This window comes from Xenopus tropicalis, chromosome 8 (genome assembly GCF_000004195.4).
Source record: "Xenopus tropicalis strain Nigerian chromosome 8, UCB_Xtro_10.0, whole genome shotgun sequence".
Classification (NCBI taxonomy): Eukaryota; Metazoa; Chordata; class Amphibia; order Anura; family Pipidae; genus Xenopus; species Xenopus tropicalis.
This window is the reverse complement of record NC_030684.2, coordinates 141,962,595-141,978,707: the sequence shown is the minus strand read 5'-3', so window position 1 is coordinate 141,978,707 and position 16,113 is coordinate 141,962,595. Positions and strand designations below refer to the sequence as shown.

Genomic DNA, 16,113 nt, shown 5'->3' with positions numbered 1-16,113 from the left:
CAGCCCCCCCGGCATTCCCAGTACCCAGAGGCACAAACAGCCCCCCCCAGCCCAATAAATAGTGACTGTCTGTGGCACCTTACAGCCCCCTGGCATTCCCAGTACCCAGAGGCACAAACAGCCCCCCCAGCCCAATAAATAGTGACTGTCTGTGGCACCTTACAGCCCCCCCGGCATTCCCAGTACCCAGAGGCACAAACAGCCCCCCAGCCAATAAATAGTGACTGTCTGTGGCACCTTACAGCCCCCCTGGCATTCCCAGTACCCAGAGCCTCAAACAGCCCCCCCCAGCCCAATAAATAGTGACTGTCTGTGGCACCTTACAGCCCCCCGGCATTCCCAGTACCCAGAGGCACAAACAGCCCCCCCAGCCCAATAAATAGTGACTGTGGCACCTTACAGCCCCCCGGCATTCCCAGTACCCAGAGGCACAAACAGCCCCCCCCAGCCCAATAAATAGTGACTGTCTGTGGCACCTTACAGCCCCCCTGGCATTCCCAGTACCCAGAGGCACAAACAGCCCCCCCCCAGCCCAATAAATAGTGACTGTCTGTGGCACCTTACAGCCCCCCTGGCATTCCCAGTACCCAGAGGCACAAACAGCCCCCCCCAGCCCAATAAATAGTGACTGTCTGTGGCACCTTACAGCCCCCCTGGCATTCCAGTACCCAGAGGCACAAACAGCCCCCCCAGCCCAATAAATAGTGACTGTCTGTGGCACCTTACAGCCCCCCTGGCATTCCCAGTACCCAGAGGCACAAACAGCCCCCCAGCCCAATAAATAGTGACTGTCTGTGGCACCTTACAGCCCCCTGGCATTCCCAGTACCCAGAGGCACAAACAGCCCCCTCAGCCCAATAAATAGTGACTGTCTGTGGCACCTTACAGCCCCCCTGGCATTCCCAGTACCCAGAGCCTCAAACAGCCCCCCCCCAGCCCAATAAATAGTGACTGTCTGTGGCACCTTACAGCCCCCTGGCATTCCCAGTACCCAGAGGCACAAACAGCCCCCCCAGCCCAATAAATAGTGACTGTCTGTGGCACCTTACAGCCCCCCTGGCATTCCCAGTACCCAGAGGCACAAACAGCCCCCCCAGCCCAATAAATAGTGACTGTCTGTGGCACCTTACAGCCCCCCTGGCATTCCCAGTACCCAGAGGCACAAACAGCCCCCCAGCCCAATAAATAGTGACTGTCTGTGGCACCTTACAGCCCCCCTGGCATTTGCCGGTACCCACAGATTGCCAGTCCCGGGGCTGCAGTTTTATTCTGCTCTGAGGATATCCTCTGTCTTATTTCTAAGATAAATTGTATATAAATTGCCTGCCAGTGAGTGCTTTTACGCTAGCGCTGTGCAGCCAAAAAGCAATTAAAGGGTAAAACAGAAGGCAGACTTGGCCTTTATACTGTCTGGCCTTAGGTGCCGCTTAAATCTCTAAATAATTCCCCATCTTGTTCCTTTGCAGATGTGACCCTCTATTCCCAAGGGAGGCACCTGTCCAACGGGTAAGTGCAAATTCCCCTTAAGCACTGAGTTGTAGCTGGGGGGGGTAGTAAAGTCATGGTGGGGGGTAAATCTTCCCTCCTGGGGCATCTGCCTAATCCTGTGCTACCCAGCGGGGCGGCCACTTTGCAATATGGGAAACGTCCGGTCCCGACCCCCCTTTATTGTAGGAAGGATTGAACCTGCTGTTATAAAGGGAAAATATTCACTATCATCAACTGTAATTTAAAGGGGAACTTAAGCCTCAGTGTATGAGCCAGGGCACCCTGAGTGGGCGGGATTTGATCCCCAAACACATTAGTACCTGTCAGTCCTAATTACCAACTCAATTAAGGCTATTGGCCACCCACCCTCTCGGCCAGACCTGTTGCTTGTCCCTTTCCCTATCAATCCGGTTAAACTGCCCCCGGCTTAACTCTTTCATTACTTTTGCCTTTCCCTGTATTCAGCGCCCTGAGCTGCGGAGATTTCGATGCTCTGGAGACCGACGAGAAGGAGAACAGGGAAAAGGAAGAGTCGCCTCTGGGGAGGACCCTGAGCTTCATCCGAAAAATGGCCGGAGGGAAAGCCAAGGTAGGAGCCAAGCGTCGGGCCCCCATTAACCCATTGTCAGCTGCGGCCTTGGAGCCAAAATCCCTACACAATGAAAGTAACGGGGTAATAACTGTAAATATTGTGCTTTCTGGAAACTGAATTATTTGTGACTCCGTATAAGGCATTTTCATTTCCCTGATGCTACTGGGAAGCGAAACCAGTCAGGGGGTCTCATTACGTCATGGATCACTTGTGCGACAGCAAACGCACCATTAGGGGGCGCAGGAGAGCAGCCATGCTGAACACAGACAGTATATACTGTGTGTATGAGGATACATGGCTACAGACAGGGCACACATACTTTATTCTCACGATAGATGTGTCGGGATAGGGGGGATCTGGGGGCCGGCGGGGGCCAAACCGTCCGGGCTCCCTAGGCAACCTGGTCAGCCACCTCACCCCTGTACCTTCCCCCCCCTCCTCGTGTTTGGCACAGGGGGGGTGCAACGCGATAATTTATTGCCCCCACTGCGTAATGACAAGTGGAGGGGCAATGACAAAGGAGCTAGGGGGTACCCCCTACCCCCTAGTTCTGGCCCTGGGGGCCCAGGAATGGTATAGGGTTGCCGCCTTTGGCGGTCTCAAATCGGGACAAAGGGGGGGGGGCGTGCATAATGACATCAGGGGGCGGGGTTATTCCATCCATTGGACGAAATTCCGTCTGTCTGGGTCAAAACCATAGAGATGGCACCCCTAGGTTCTAACATTTTGGTTATAAATATCACAGTATATATTGTTTGAAGCAGGTCATCTTCCCTAAAGTTTGGGGGACCCCGAAAATGTTGCTGGGGGGGGCCAGTAACTTCTAGTTAGTCCATAACTAGTAGCATCGCTGGCATAAGGATTTACCCTAGTGGTGTCCCAGAAGGGGATTATTATTTGTAGTTTTTTTTAGTTATTTCACTTTTGTTCAACAGCTCTCCATTTTGGCGTTTCAGCAGCTGTCTGGTTGCTAGGGTCCAAATTACTTTAGCAACCAGGGAGTGGCTGGCATATGAATAGGGGAGGGTCCTGAGTAGAAAAAGAAGTTATAAAAAAGTAACAATGATAAAATTGTAGTCTCACAGAGTGATAGTTTTTTGGTTGCCGGGGTCAGTGACCCCCATTTGAAAGCTTCAAAGAGTCAAGAATCCAGACTGGCTGAGACTGCAGAACGTACAGCAGGGAGAGTTGCAGTTGAGCAGTCACATAGGCAAGTCATAAGCTGCAGGGAAAGTATTCCTGTACAGAGCACTCTAGAGAGGCACAGAGAGCTGCCCAAGTGGGGTCTCATTGTCTGACTGTAGTGGTCCTCTCGCCTGTTTGTGCCCAGAGAGGTGGGTGGAAAGAATCACTTCAGAGGCTGTAGAATAGGTGCTCGAAGTCGGATGGAAAGAAGAGAATTCCAGAGGGGTGAGGCAAGGCTGTGGGGAATGAAAGGCCTCTTGTTAGAGATACGGGGAGCTCACCAGGGGGGGGGACTCTAGAGTCACGGGGGCAGGAAGGCGATAAGGCCGGAGAGGCACACGGTTCCGCTGGTTGGTTTAGTCATGTGTGCAGGAAGGCTTCGTGGCCACTGCGGCCGCTAGCCGAGTCAGGAAAGCATGAGGGTCTTGTAACCTATAGCAACCAGTAAGTCATTAAATTTACAATTAGTCTTTATTGTTTATTATCTGTAGTTCTTGAATTATTTACATTTTCGTTCAGCAGCTCCCCTGTTTGGAGTTTCAGCAGCTATCTGGTTGCTAGGGTCCATGTTACCTTAGCAACCAGGGAGTGGTTTAAATAAGGGACTGCAATACAATTGGGAGAGGGGCTGAATAGAAAGATAAGGAATAAAAAGTAACAATAAAACCGGAGCCTCACAGAGCAATAGGGTTTGGCTGCCGGGGTCAGTGACCCCCATTTGAAAGCTGCAAAGAGTCAGAAGTAAAAGGCAAATAGATCTTAAACTATAAGAAATAAATAATGAAGACCAATCAAAAAGTTGCTTAGAATTGGCCATTCTATAAAGTTAATTTAAAAGTGAACCGCCCCTTTAAACTATTGCCCCCCCCCGGCAATTTTTAACCCTTCCCCATCCTAATTAGTATATGTTACTTAGGATTCGGTTCGTGATTCGTCAGAATCCATCGGGGTGGGTTTGGGGGTTCGGCCGAACCCAAACAAGTGGGTTCGGTGCATCCCTACTTTAAGCCTCCGGCCTACTCTTTTCCCAACTGACCCCTCTCAGTCCCAGAACCTCCAGCCTGCCTTCCGTCTCTCCCAGTCCTTCACACGTGCCCCCCGATAATGAGAATATAATCGATGCTATATATATAAGCCGTGGAATGATTGCAAAGTGATTATTATATTATTATACACATAAACACATCCTGTGGGTAGAAACTGTCCCTTTCTGTTCTGCTGTTCCAACTCATACAAACCATGTAGCTGAAGTCATTTGCTCAGCCGGTTATATTGTTTCAGGAGTCAGAACCAGCAGTGCAGGGGGAATGCAGATGCACCTGCCTCTCTGTCCTGCTGGAAAGCGCAATCAGTCAGCACTAAGGGAGGAGGAACATTCCCAGACTGCAGACAGTTGGTGATCTGGCCGGTCGGGCCCCCCCTCCCCTTACGCCTGCCCCTCGCTCGCTTGCAGCTCTCTTGCATCAGCCTCTGCTCTCACAGTTGTGGCATTTCCTGCCTCCCTCCCTAACCCTGCTTTGTGCTCAGTATGGATCCTCCCCCCCAGAACCACTGCAGCAGGATCAGGAGCTCCGCTGGGAAGTCCCAGGTTCGATTCCAGCCAGGTCACTATCTGCAAAGGCTCATTTATAAACACCGGGCAAACTTGCACCGGGGCAGTAACCCCATAGCAATCAGTCTGTGATTAGATTTTTCCAGCCAGCTGCAGGCAGAACGATGAAAGCAAGCTTCTAATTGGTTGCCATGGGTTACTGCCCAGGTGCAAATTTGTGTATGCCCTCCCTGTGCCTGAGAGTGGGTTTTCTCTGGGTACTCCGTCCGCACTCTGATAACATACGGGCACCCTAGTGCTTTTATAAAGGGCCCTTAGATCGTAAGCTCCCTTGGTTTTGGTAACCGCACTCTAATCACCCTAGCAACAGAGTTAATTCCATTGGGTCGAAGGGGTAGTTCAACTTTTAATGTTATATAATGGCCAATTCTAAGCAACTTTTCAATTGGTCTTCATTGTTTATCTTGTATAGTTTGCTGTCAAATGGGGGTCACTGACCCCGGCAGCCAAACCCTATTGCTCTGTGAGGCTCCAGTTTTATTGTTATTGTTACTTTTTATTTTTTAATCTTTCTATTCAGCCCCTCCCCTATTCATATAGCAGCCACTCTCTTGCACCGGGGCAGTAACCCCATAACAATCAGTCTCTGATTAGATTTTTCCAGCCAGCCGCAGGCAGAATGATGAAAGCAAACTTCTAATTGGTTGCCATGGGTTACTGCCCAGGTGCAAATTTGCCTGGTGTTTATAAATGACCCTATGTATGTCCTCCCTGTCTCTGGGTTCTCCACCCGCACTCTGATAACATACGGGCACCCTAGTGCTTTTATAAAGGGCCCTTAGGTCGTAAGCTCACTTGGTTTTGGTAACCGCACTCTAATCACCCTAGCAACAGAGTTAATTCCATTGGGTCCAGTTAAAGGGGTAGTCCAACTTTTAATGTTCTAGAATGGCCAATTCTAAGCAACTTTTCAATTGGTCTTCATTGTTTACCTTGCATAGTTTGCCTTCTTCTTCTGCCTCTTTGCAGCTTTCAAATGGGGGTCACTGACCCCGGCAGCCAAACCCTATTGCTCTGTGAGGCTCCAATTTTATTGTTGTTGTTACTTTTTATTCCTTATCTTTCTTTCAGCCCCTCCCCTATTCATATAGCAGCCACTCTCTTAAACCCACTCCCTGGTTACTAAGATAAATTGGACCCTAGCAACCAGATAGCTGCTGAAATTCCCAACTGGAGAGCTGCTAAACAAAAAACTAAAAAACTACAAATAAAAAATGAAGACCAATTGCAAATTGTCTCAGAATATCACTCTCTACATCATACTAAAGGTTAACTCAAAGGGGAACAACCCTGTAGCATTGTATACACCCTTCTATTGTACAGCGATACGGTATATGCTGGCACTATATATATATATATATATACTGCAGAATAATCAGCTGTCACCCGCAGCCCGTTGCTAATTCCCAGCCTCGCTATCTCGCGTAAACAGTCGCACATCTACAGGAAGCTGTCCTGGGGGGGGGGGATACAGGATGTGACTGCCTTCCTGTGAAACGACAGAGCGAGACCGCCGTACGCACACAGGAAGCGCTTTCCCTTATTTTCTGTTTGATACGAGCAGCGGCGGTGCTGGGGTCCGTTTCCTGCTCAGTTGTCCATTTCGCGGGATGATGCTCAACAGAATCCCACAATGACTGGCGTCCTGCTATCTGTGCCCGAGTGCGTCCCCTTCTGTCTCTCTATATGTCCCTCCGGCTTCTGTCTCTCTATATGTCCCCCCAGCTTCTGTCTCTCTATATGTCCCCCCGGCTTCTGTCTCTCTATATGTCCCCCCAGCTTCTGTCTCTCTATATGTTCCCCCGGCTTCTGTCTCTCTATATGCCCCCAGCTTCTGTCTCTCTATATGCCCCCGGCTTCTGTCTCTCTATATGTCCCCCCGGCTTCTGTCTCTCTATGTCCCCCCAGGCTTCTGTCTCTCTATATGTCCCCCCCCGGCTTCTGTCTCTCTATATGTCCCCAGCTTCTGTCTCTCTATATGTCCCAACAGGCTTCTGTCTCTCTATATGTCCCCCCCGGCTTCTGTCTCTCTATATGTCCCCCCCGGCTTCTGTCTCTCTATATGTCCCAACAGGCTTCTGTCTCTCTATATGTCCCCAGCTTCTGTCTCTCTATATGTCCCAACAGGCTTCTGTCTCTCTATATGTCCCAACAGGCTTCTGTCTCTCTATATGTCCCCCCGGCTTTTGTCTCTCTATATGTCCCCCGGCTTTTGTCTCTCTATATGCCCCCCGGCTTCTGTCTCTCTATATGTCCCCCCAGCTTCTGTCTCTCTATATGCCCCCCCAGCTTCTGTCTCTCTATATGCCCCCCCCCCAGCTTCTGTCTCTCTATATGCCCCCCCCCCCCAGCTTCTGTCTCTCTATATGCCCTCTAGGCTGGGCCCGTGTATGGATGAGGCCTGGCAGTGAGAAGGCAAGAGTGCTCATTTGCAGATGTGAGCCGCCATGTTTGTACCCTGCTCTGCCGTGAGCGCCCATAGGTGCAGGCACTTCAGTCCCAGAATGGGCCTGTGCTTTCCCCATTACCGGATTGCTTTATGGCAGTGCTGTATATATGAGGGGTCTGGAAGGGGGGGACCCAGCAGGGGGCTCCATTCTAGGAAATAGGGAGCCCCTAGTAGCAGGGAATAGACTGCTGGCCCCGTGCACGTGTTACATTTGCCCTCGTGTGTCTCTCCTTATGTCTCTCTACCCCTCTGTATGTCACTTGTACCCCACTCTGTCTCTTCCCCCCATTGCTCTCCCTTCTCTCCATACCTGTTCCCACATAGTTTAGTTGCTATGACAGTGACTTCATATTTCTGTGAGACTGAGTTGCCAGAAGATTGGGGGGGGGGGGGGGTTGTGTTTGTGACAGGTTTGTGAGTAGGAGGAAAGGAGAGACTGTCACGGGGAACTGCACAGACTGTCTCCTACCGAGCGACTGCCTATAGGCCCCACTGCTGCCTCCTAACAATCTCATTGCGCCCAAATGCCTGTCCGCCAGTGAGAGAGGAGCAGCTATATGGGCTTGTGAAGGGCTTACCACCTCTGCTGGGATGCAGTTTCCTGTCTCCACCCTGCCCTATTGCTAATTCATCCAATCACAACTTTTCCCTCCTCTGTATCTGACTGATTCCAATTTGGGTCCTTTAGACCATTTACGGGCACCCCCCGACGAGCCAACCCGACCAACCTTTAAATTAACTATTGATATGATGTAGACAGTGATATTGCAATTGGTCTTCATTTTTTATGTTTTTTCAGTTATTTTGCTTTTTGTTCAGCAGCTCTCCAGTTTGGTATTTTAGCAGCTCTCTGGTTGCTAGGGTCTTATTTACCCTAGCAACCAGGCAGTGGTTTAAACAAAAAGATGGGAATATGAACAGCAGAGGGACCTGCATAGAAAGATAAGTAGTAAAAAGTAACCATAAGGGGAAAAACAGAGCAATAGTGTTTTGGCTGCCGGGGTCAGCGACCCCCATTTGAAAGCTGCAAAGAGTTAGAAGAAGAAGGCAAATAATTTGAAAACTATAAGAAATAAATAATGAAGACCAACTGCAAAGTTGTTAGGTATAGGGCATTCTATAACATACTAAAAGATAATGGTAGTCCTACTGTGGGGGGGGGGGGCAGAAGTAGGTTTTATCATAAGGGCAATCAAAGCCTCCCTGGGTGTTCCCTATTCACTTGCTCCTCAGCTACGTTTATAAATGGATGTAAGACCTAAAGTGCCCCGGGGCAGTTATCTGGGTCTGTTCAAGGTGTCTGGGATTTCTGCCCCAGGCCTGAAATGGGGCCTATAGAAATAAGCAATGGAAGTGGTGCAGTACCAGCCTCAGCCAGCAGATGCCGACGTGGAGCTGCTCACCTTGCCTTACTCATTGCACCAGTTCATTCTAGGCAGGTGTTATCTGGGGGTGTTTGTGCAGGTTTCTAGGGTCTTGTTTATCTTAGCAACCAGCCAGCGGTTTAAATAAGGGACGGGAATACAATTGGGAGAGGGGCTGAATAGAAATATAGGGAATAAAAAGTAACAGTAGTAATGAGATTAAACACTCACAGAGCAATAGTTTTTGGCTGCCGGGGTCAGTGACCCCCCGTTTGAAAGACGTAGAAGTGGAAGTAATTATAGAGAAATAAATAATGAAGACCAGTTGCAAAGTTGCTAGGAATAGGGCATTGTATAACATACTAGAAGTTAACCTTTAACTAAGGAATGTGCTGGGCGTTACCCTCCCCTTAGATTGCAAGCTGTGCGTGCCAGAAAGAAGCTGCTCCTGTTTTTGTTTTTGTTCCGTTATGGGTGGAGGGCCCCTTCGTTAACTATAATTAGCCACCTAACGATGCAATAGCTTGTAACATGAGTATTCAGACAAGGGGAACGAATTAATGGGCGTAGGCCCCCCTGAGCCCCGCCCCCTGCTATTAGTTAGAAATACAATTTATAGTGTGTATATAGCACATATTTCCCTGTGTGTGTGTGTGTAACCCTCCCCATTGCTGACCTCTGTCCCCAATATGTGAGCATTTAGCAGCCTCGGCCTTTTCCCTTCTGCTGAGTCAATGTTCTCCATCCTCGCCAGGCGTCCCGGCTGTGCAAACACTACTGCAGGCAGGACAATGTCAGGGATCAACTGAGATTTCATTGGCAGGTCAGCCCCGGGGGGGGGATAAAATACACATTCCGTGACTTATCAAGTGTAACCCGTATCTCCCAGCATTAATGTTCACACATTCACGGGGCCCCAGTCACATGACTCACTAAAACTTATAATAAATAATGTACCCCCTGTTGTAAAATATAAGGATATTAGAAGTCACCTCAGAGTTCCATGGCCTGTATAAAAGTACTCGGCCATCGGCCTTGTACCTTTGTATGGCCATGGAACTCCTCTGTGCCTCATAATATCCTTATATTTTACAATAGGGGGTACTTTATTCACTATATAATATACAGGGGCCACAAATAACCTTTATATGGCCATGGAACCCCTCTGTGCCTTATAATATCCCTATATGTTACAATAGGGGGCACTTTATTCACTATATAATATACAGGAGCCACAAATAACCTTTATATGGCCATGGAACCCCTCTGTGCCTTATAATATCCCTATATGTTACAATAGGGGGCACTTTATTCACTATATAATATACAGGAGCCACAAATAACCTTTATATGGCCATGGAACCCCTCTGTGCCTTATAATATCCCTATATGTTACAATAGGGGGCACTTTATTCACTATATATTATAAGGAACCCCTCTGTGCCTTATAATATCCCTATATGTTACAATAGGGGGTACTTTATTCACTATATAAACACTGCTTAGTGTCATCGTTGCTTTTAGATGTGTCACATGACTTACTGAACCTTGCCTATTATAAGAAATGATGTATATTGTACAATGGTGTCTGTTATCCAGAATGCTCAGGACCTGGAGTTTGCCTTTATATAGTCACATAACTCCTCAGTGACTGCTAATATCCTTATCATTTACAGTAGGGGGTACATAATCCCTTATAATACATGAGTGATACTCAGAGTTCCCTGTATAACTCAGCCTGCAGCCTTGTGCCTTTATATGGGGGGCACAGAACCCCTCAGTGACTGCTAATATCCTTATCATTTACAGTAGGGGGTACATTATCCCTTATAATACATGAGTGATACTCAGAGTTCCCTGTATAACTCAGCCTGCAGCCTTGTGCCTTTTATATGGGGGGCACAGAACCCCTCAGTGACTGCTAATATCCTTATCATTTACAGTAGGGGGTACATTATCCCTTATAATACATGAGTGATACTCAGAGTTCCCTGTATAACTCAGCCTGCAGCCTTGTGCCTTTATATGGGGGGCACAGAACCCCTCAGTGACTGCTAATATCCTTATCATTTACAGTAGGGGGTACATTATCCCTTATAATACATGAGTGATACTCAGAGTTCCCTGTATAACTCAGCCTGCAGCCTTGTGCCTTTATATGGGGGGCACAGAACCCCTCAGTGACTGCTAATATCCTTATCATTTACAGTAGGGGGTACATTATCCCTTATAATACATGAGTGATACTCAGAGTTCCCTGTATAACTCAGCCTGCAGCCTTGTGCCTTTTATATGGGGGGCACAGAACCCCTCAGTGACTGCTAATATCCTTATCATTTACAGTAGGGGGTACATTATCCCTTATAATACATGAGTGATACTCAGAGTTCCCTGTATAACTCAGCCTGCAGCCTTGTGCCTTTATATGGGGGGCACAGAACCCCTCAGTGACTGCTAATATCCTTATCATTTACAGTAGGGGGTACATTATCCCTTATAATACATGAGTGATACTCAGAGTTCCCTGTATAACTCAGCCTGCAGCCTTGTGCCTTTATATGGGGGGCACAGAACCCCTCAGTGACTGCTAATATCCTTATCATTTACAGTAGGGGGTGCCCGGTCAGACCCCCTGGTATAACAGTTTATATATGGGATCAGGGGAGAGACTCCCTGCGGCTGCTACAAAGAGACCAGTGTTTGGTGAGAGCGCATTTTCTCATGTTGGGACTCCGGCTGTTTGTATAAGACCCCACTGCCGCGGGGGGCCGGGGGGGAGACCGCAGAACGTACCACAGAATGTAACACAACATACAACAATCCATTGTTTGCTTTCTTGTAGCCGTGGGGCTATTACAGCTACGTTCCCTGCTTCCATCTACACCGCCTCAGCAGGGAGAACAGTGCCTGTAGCCACTACCTCTGTCACACGTGCCCCAGCCTGTAATTATATGTTCCACGGGGGGGCGGAAATGTTTTATAAATGGCAAATCCTCTGCCTGTCAGTTCCATGTAATCAGCTTCAGCCTCTGAGGAAGAGGAGGAATCCCGGGGGTCCCTATTCTGAATGGGCTCCGGCACGGCTTAATGCGGGAGCAGCTGGCACTTACACACATTTACCCTCTCTAACCGCCCCCCCCCGGGACTTGCCAACACCACTTCACCCAGCAGGCACCTTGCCCCGGGGGACAGGGGGCGCCGAAGATAGAGAAAGGATGATGGCACAGGTGCAACAGGAAGGGAGGCTGAAAGGTATTGAGATCCCTTTCTCTGATTCCGACTCAATGTAGCGCATTCATTTCTGGGGTTCTGCTACATTGTTTCAGGAGTCGGAACCAGCACAGAAGAGAATATAGACATTGACATTCTGAGACGATTTATCATTTTTCATGATTTTTCATGCTTTTTGTTCAGCAGCTCTCCATTTGGTATTTCAGCAGCTATCTGGTTGCTAGGGTCATATTTACATTAGCAACCAGGCAGTGGTTTAAATGAGGCCTGCATAGAAAGATAAGGAATAAAGAGTAACAATAACAATAAAACTGGAGCCTCACAGAGCAATAGGTTTTGGCTGCCAGGGCCAGATATACTGTTGCTAGGGCTCAAATTACCTTAGCAACCAGGGAGCTGTTTGAACGAGAGGCTGCTATATGAATGGGGGCGGAGCTGAATAGAAAGATAAGGAATAAAAAGTAACAATAACAATAAAACCGGAGCCTCACAGAGCAATAGGTTTTCGCTGCCGGGGTCAGTGACCCCCATTTGACAGTTGGAAAGAGGCAGAAGAAGAAGGCAAATCATTCAAAAACTATAAGAAATAAATAATGAAGACCAATTGCAAAGTTGCTTAGAATTGGCCATTCTGTAACGTACTAAAGTTAACCTGATCTTTGAGAATGTGCCGTACCACGAAGCTTGCAATCTATACTCCTCCCCTTGCGATGACACCTGGCCGCTTCGGGGGCACCGCATGACTTTTTCCTATGCCCGGGGATACGGCTGATGAACCTGTGGGTAAGCGGAGTGCAGAGTTGGCACGGTGGCCTCTGTATCCTGGCACCAAGTACGTATAAATGCCCGGGGACAATACACGCGAGCGTGGCAGTGGGTGGATATGTGTCAGTTGCTATGGCAACCGGCTGCTTTGTGTTCCCAAGTAATTTCCCCACCTGTGCGTTTACGAGAGGGTTTGCGCAACGGCTCAGCATTGCCAGGGCGTGATTTGTGCTCTCAGCCTGACGCTGCCTGCATGGTCTCACTGAACTCCATTGTGCCGTCATCTGCCCATTCCTCTCCTCCTTCTGTATATGTAACGTGCCACTCCCAGCCCCTCCTCCTAACCTGTCACCCTTCAGAGAGCTGTATTTTTTAGTTGTTATTCCTTTTTTATTATTTATATTTCTATTTAGGCCTCTCCTCTATTCATATTCCTACCTTTCTTTCCAATCACTGCCTGGTTGCTAGGTTAAATTGGACCCTAGCAACTAGATGGCTGCTAAAATTCTAAACTGGAGAGCTGCAGAACAAATAGCAAAATCGTTACAAAAAAAAAAAACGCAAATAATACAAAATAATAGGATTGTTCTGCCCCCAATACGGGGTAATTATATCTTAGTTGGGATCAAGTACAGGTACTATTTTATTATTACAGAGAAAAGGGAATCATTTAACCATTAAATAAACCCAATAGGGCTGTTCTGCCCCAATAAGGGGTAATTATATCTTAGTTGGGATCAAGTACAGGTACTGTTTTATTATTACAGAGAAAAGGGAATCATTTAACCATTAAATAAACCCAATAGGGCTGTTTCTGCCCCAATAAGGGGTAATTATATCTTAGTTGGGATCAAGTACAGGTACTGTTTTATTATTACAGAGAAAAGGGAATCATTTAACCATTAAATAAACCCAATAGGGCTGTTCTGCCCCCAATAAGGGGTAATTATATCTTAGTTGGGATCAAGTACAGGTACTGTTTTATTATTACAGAGAAAAGGGAATCATTTAACCATTAAATAAACCCAATAGGGCTGTTCTGCCCCAATAAGGGGTAATTATATCTTAGTTGGGATCAAGTACAGGTACTGTTTTATTATTACAGAGAAAAGGGAATCATTTAACCATTAAATAAACCCAATAGGGCTGTTCTGCCCCAATAAGGGGTAATTATATCTTAGTTGGGATCAAGTACAGGTACTGTTTTATTATTACAGAGAAAAGGGAATCATTTAACCATTAAATAAACCCAATAGGACTGTGCTGCCTACACCAGTCTACAGGGCCAACACATGGGAGTTGTACCATCAGCCCTATATGAAACCAGCCACGTCATGACACGAGCCATTGGTTTGCCATCCCTGGGCTAGTAAATGGCTATTGTAAAGCTTAGGAGAAATAATAACTATGTGTCATACAACCCCCTCTGGTACAACAAAAGGGTAAAGAAGAAATGCCCCCGGGATCCTGTGCATATCAATGAGCTGATGACACAATAAACAAGGTCTCTTTATTACGCAGACCGATTCGTTATTGTGTCCCCCACCCTGGCCTATTACATGCCGGCCTATTGTCTGATGGGGCAGTGCAGCGCGAAGGGTGTACCTCGGCCTTGGGGATCTGCCTGACTAGTGCCAACACTTTTAGGCTAAAAACAGGGGGGCTCTGCATTGCTGATACTCGAGCGGGGTGACCGGTATACCCATTATTATTTGTATTTGCAACCTTATGGGCAAAGGGCATGGGCAAAGGGCATGGACAGAGGGTGAATGTTTGTGTTTGGAGAGGTTACTTCATTGAGGAATTTTTTTTATGGTGGTTCCTTAATAGTAACATATAGTATTATTACCCTATGTATAATATGCCAGGACCCATAAACAGAATAAATACAGTGACGACAGAATGGAAATTGCCTCCAAGAACACATTACAAGATATACACAGTGCTTATTTCCAGAGCACACAGCAGGTTAAATACAGTGCCAATTCCATGTATAATACCCCAGAACCCCCAGCGGGATAAATACAGTGCCAATTCCATGTATAATACCCCAGAACCCCCAGCGGGATAAATACAGTGCCAATTCCATGTATAATACCCCAGAACCCCCAGCGGGATAAATACAGTGCCAATTCCATGTATAATACCCCAGAACCCACAGCGGGTTAAATACAGTGCCAATTCCATGTATAATACCCCAGAACCCACAGCAGGATAAATACAGTGCCAATTCCATGTATAATACCCCAGAACCCCCAGCGGGATAAATACAGTGCCAATTCCATGTATAATACCCCAGAACCCACAGCAGGATAAATACAGTGCCAATTCCATGTATAATACCCCAGAACCCACAGCGGGATAAATACAGTGCCAATTCCATGTATAATACCCCAGAACCCACAGCAGGATAAATACAGTGCCAATTCCATGTATAATACCCCAGAACCCACAGCAGATAAATACAGTGCCAATTCCATGTATAATACCCCAGAACCCACAGCAGATAATTACAGTGCCAATTCCATGTATAATACCCCAGAACCCACAGCAGGATAAATACAGTGCCAATTCCATGTATAATACCCCAGAACCCACAGCAGGATAAATACAGTGCCAATTCCATGTATAATACCCCAGAACCCACAGCGGGATAAATACAGTGCCAATTCCATGTATAATACCCCAGAACCCACAGCAGATAAATACAGTGCCAATTCCATGTATAATACCCCAGAACCCACAGCAGGATAAATACAGTGCCAATTCCATGTATAATACCCCAGAACCCACAGCAGGATAAATACAGTGCCAATTCTATGTATAATACCCCAGAACCCACAGCAGATAAATACAGTGCCAATTCCATGTATAATACCCCAGAACCCACAGCGGGATAAATACAGTGCCAATTCCATGTATAATACCCCAGAACCCACAGCAGGATAAATACAGTGCCAATTCCATGTATAATACCCCAGAACCCACAGCAGGATAAATACAGTGCCAATTCCATGTATAATACCCCAGAACCCACAGCGGGATAAATACAGTGCCAATTCCATGTATAATACCCCAGAACCCACAGCAGGATAAATACAGTGCCAATTCCATGTATAATACCCCAGAACCCACAGCGGGATAAATACAGTGCCAATTCCATGTATAATACCCAGAACCCACAGCAGATAAATACAGTGCCAATTCCATGTATAATACCCCAGAACCCACAGCGGGATAAATACAGTGCCAATTCCATGTATAATACCCCAGAACCCACAGCGGGATAAATACAGTGCCAATTCCATGTATAATACCCCAGAACCCACAGCAGGATAAATACAGTGCCAATTCCATGTATAATACCCCAGAACCCACAGCGGGATAAATACAGTGCCAATTCCATGTATAATACCCCAGAACCCAC

The 16,113-nt window shown here is 47.3% G+C and overlaps 1 protein-coding gene across 3 annotated transcripts in view; it reads left to right on the top strand.

Annotated features, from left to right (window-relative positions):
• The window catches only part of arhgef2 (Rho/Rac guanine nucleotide exchange factor 2), a 107,766-nt gene that overhangs the window by 45,541 nt on the left and 46,112 nt on the right, over window positions 1–16,113 (top strand). For all 3 annotated transcript variants that reach the window (XM_031890302.1, XM_031890300.1, XM_031890301.1), the window contains exons 6-7: window positions 1,467–1,506; window positions 1,954–2,077. In XM_031890302.1, coding sequence (XP_031746162.1) covers window positions 1,467–1,506; window positions 1,954–2,077 — 164 coding nt within the window. The remainder of the gene's footprint in view (window positions 1–1,466; window positions 1,507–1,953; window positions 2,078–16,113) is intronic.